This window comes from Calidris pugnax, unplaced genomic scaffold, assembly GCF_001431845.1.
Source record: "Calidris pugnax isolate Ruff unplaced genomic scaffold, ASM143184v1 scaffold341, whole genome shotgun sequence".
Lineage (NCBI taxonomy): Eukaryota > Metazoa > Chordata > Aves > Charadriiformes > Scolopacidae > Calidris > Calidris pugnax.
The window spans coordinates 836383-838264 of NW_015091149.1; the positions used below are offsets into that span (position 1 = coordinate 836383).

The 1882-nt window shown below is 60.3% G+C and overlaps 1 protein-coding gene across 1 annotated transcript in view; it reads left to right on the top strand.

Annotated features, from left to right (window-relative positions):
- The first annotated feature begins 6 nt into the window (after window positions 1-6).
- NT5C3B (5'-nucleotidase, cytosolic IIIB) overlaps window positions 7-1882 on the top strand; it is a 6807-nt gene continuing 4931 nt past the window's right edge. Inside the window, exons 1-2 of the mRNA XM_014959173.1 lie at window positions 7-111; window positions 1151-1220. Of these exons, the coding sequence (XP_014814659.1) occupies window positions 43-111; window positions 1151-1220 (139 nt within the window). The 5' untranslated portion in view covers window positions 7-42. The remainder of the gene's footprint in view (window positions 112-1150; window positions 1221-1882) is intronic.

Sequence of the window (1882 nt, forward strand, 5' to 3'; positions counted from 1 at the left end):
GTCTCCCCGCAGGTGCCCGAGCTGGAGAAAGCCACGGTCCGTATGGAGCAGCCCGAGCGTGTGATGGGGATAATCCGGGCCATCAAGGAGCAGGGGGTGAAGAAGCTGCAGGTACCGTGCGATGCGTTTGTGCGGGGGGATTTGGCACTGACCCCCACCGCAATCCTGTCTCTGAACTGGAGAGATGTGGATTTTATGGATGGACCACTCAGTGGATCAGGAACGGGCTGCGTGGTCGCACTCAAAGAGCTGCAGTGAAGGGCTCCATGTCCAGGTGGAGACCAGTGATGAGTGGAGTCCCTCAGGGGTCGGTACTGGGACTGGTGCTGTTCAACATCTTTGTGGTTGGTGGGATGGAGGGTACCCTCAGCAAGTTTGGTGGTGACACTGAGCTGTGTGGAGTGGCCACCACGCTGAAAGGGAGGGTGTCTCCTGGACAGGCTGGAGAGGTGGGTCTATGTGAACCTCCTGAGGTTCTGCAAGGTCAAGTACAATAATATGAGCTGGCAACACCCACTGGTGGCCCAGAAAGCCCCCCACACCTCCAGCTGCATCTCCAGCAGCCTGGCCAGCAGAAAGGAGAAATGTTTCACGCTGAGGGTGGTGAGACACTGGCCCAGGTTGCCCTGAGAAGCTGTGGCTGCCCCATTCAAGGCCAGGTTGGATGGGGCTCTGGGCAACCTGGGCTGGTGGGAGGTGTCTCTCCCAGGGCAGGGGGTTGGATTTGATGGTCCTTAAAGCTCCCTTCCAACCCAAACCATTCTATGATTCTATAAGACCGAGATGAGAAGGAGGATGGGATCTATTTTTCCGGTCGAGGCCCGGTGGTGGCTCTCCCTGGAGGGGCCTTTTTCTTCCCTGTTATGCAAACTATAAATATGAGCCAATCCCCAAACCCCCCCTCCACCCACGGCGACACGTCAGCAGGATTAAGCCATTTGGTGCTGATAAGAGTGCTGGGCTGGGAGGGTGCCGGCCGTCTCAGATGAGGGCACGGTTCACAGCCGGCAGTAGTATTGGGGGGCACCCCAATGTGTGGGTCTGCACCTCCAGGAGACCCCCCCCGGGGCTGGGGGAGCCCTCGCCGAGCTATGGCGCAGACTGGGTGCTCTGGGACAGGCACAGATTTGGTCTCCTCTCCCCCTTCCAGGTCATTTCTGACTTCGACATGACGCTGAGCAGGTTCGGGTGCAACGGCAGACGCTGCCCCACTTCGCACAGTGAGTTGAGACCCGTTGTTTTCACTGCTCCTAATTCTGTTTGCTTTCCCTGTTTGCCTTCTGTCCCCGCCGCTCCCCTCACCCTCCGCCTCCCTCCGCTCCCTCCTGTTTGCTCTCAGGGCAGCTCCAGGTCTTGGCCACTTGCAGCCATGGCTGCTGGCCCCCCGGCCGCCCGTAGCCCGCTGCAGGAGCTCGTCCTGCTTGTGCTGCTCCTCCTGGAACACCTGCACCCTGCCACGTGCCAGCGCTGCCCCGCTCTCTCCCTGCCATGGGTGCCTGCGGTGGGTTCGCAGAGGAGCTGCTGGTGGAGCCCCCATGATGAGGGGGTGCTCGGGTCGGTGCCACACACCCCACTGGTTTTCGGGCAGCGCTGGCACTGCAGACAGTGGGGAGAACCTGTTTAGATGGAAGGCCTGCAGTGACAGGACGAGGGGCAATGGCTTCAAGCTGGAGGGGAACAGATTTAGACTGGAGATGAGGAGAGGGTTCTTCACTGTGAGGGTGGTGGAGCACTGGAACAGGTTGCCCAGGGAGGTGGTTGAGGCTCCTTCCCTGGAGATATTCAAGGAGAGGCTCGACGAGGCCCTGGGCAACCTGGTCTAGTTGGGGGTGTCCCTGCTGACTGCGGGGGGGTCGGACTAGATGGCCTTTGGAGGTCCCTT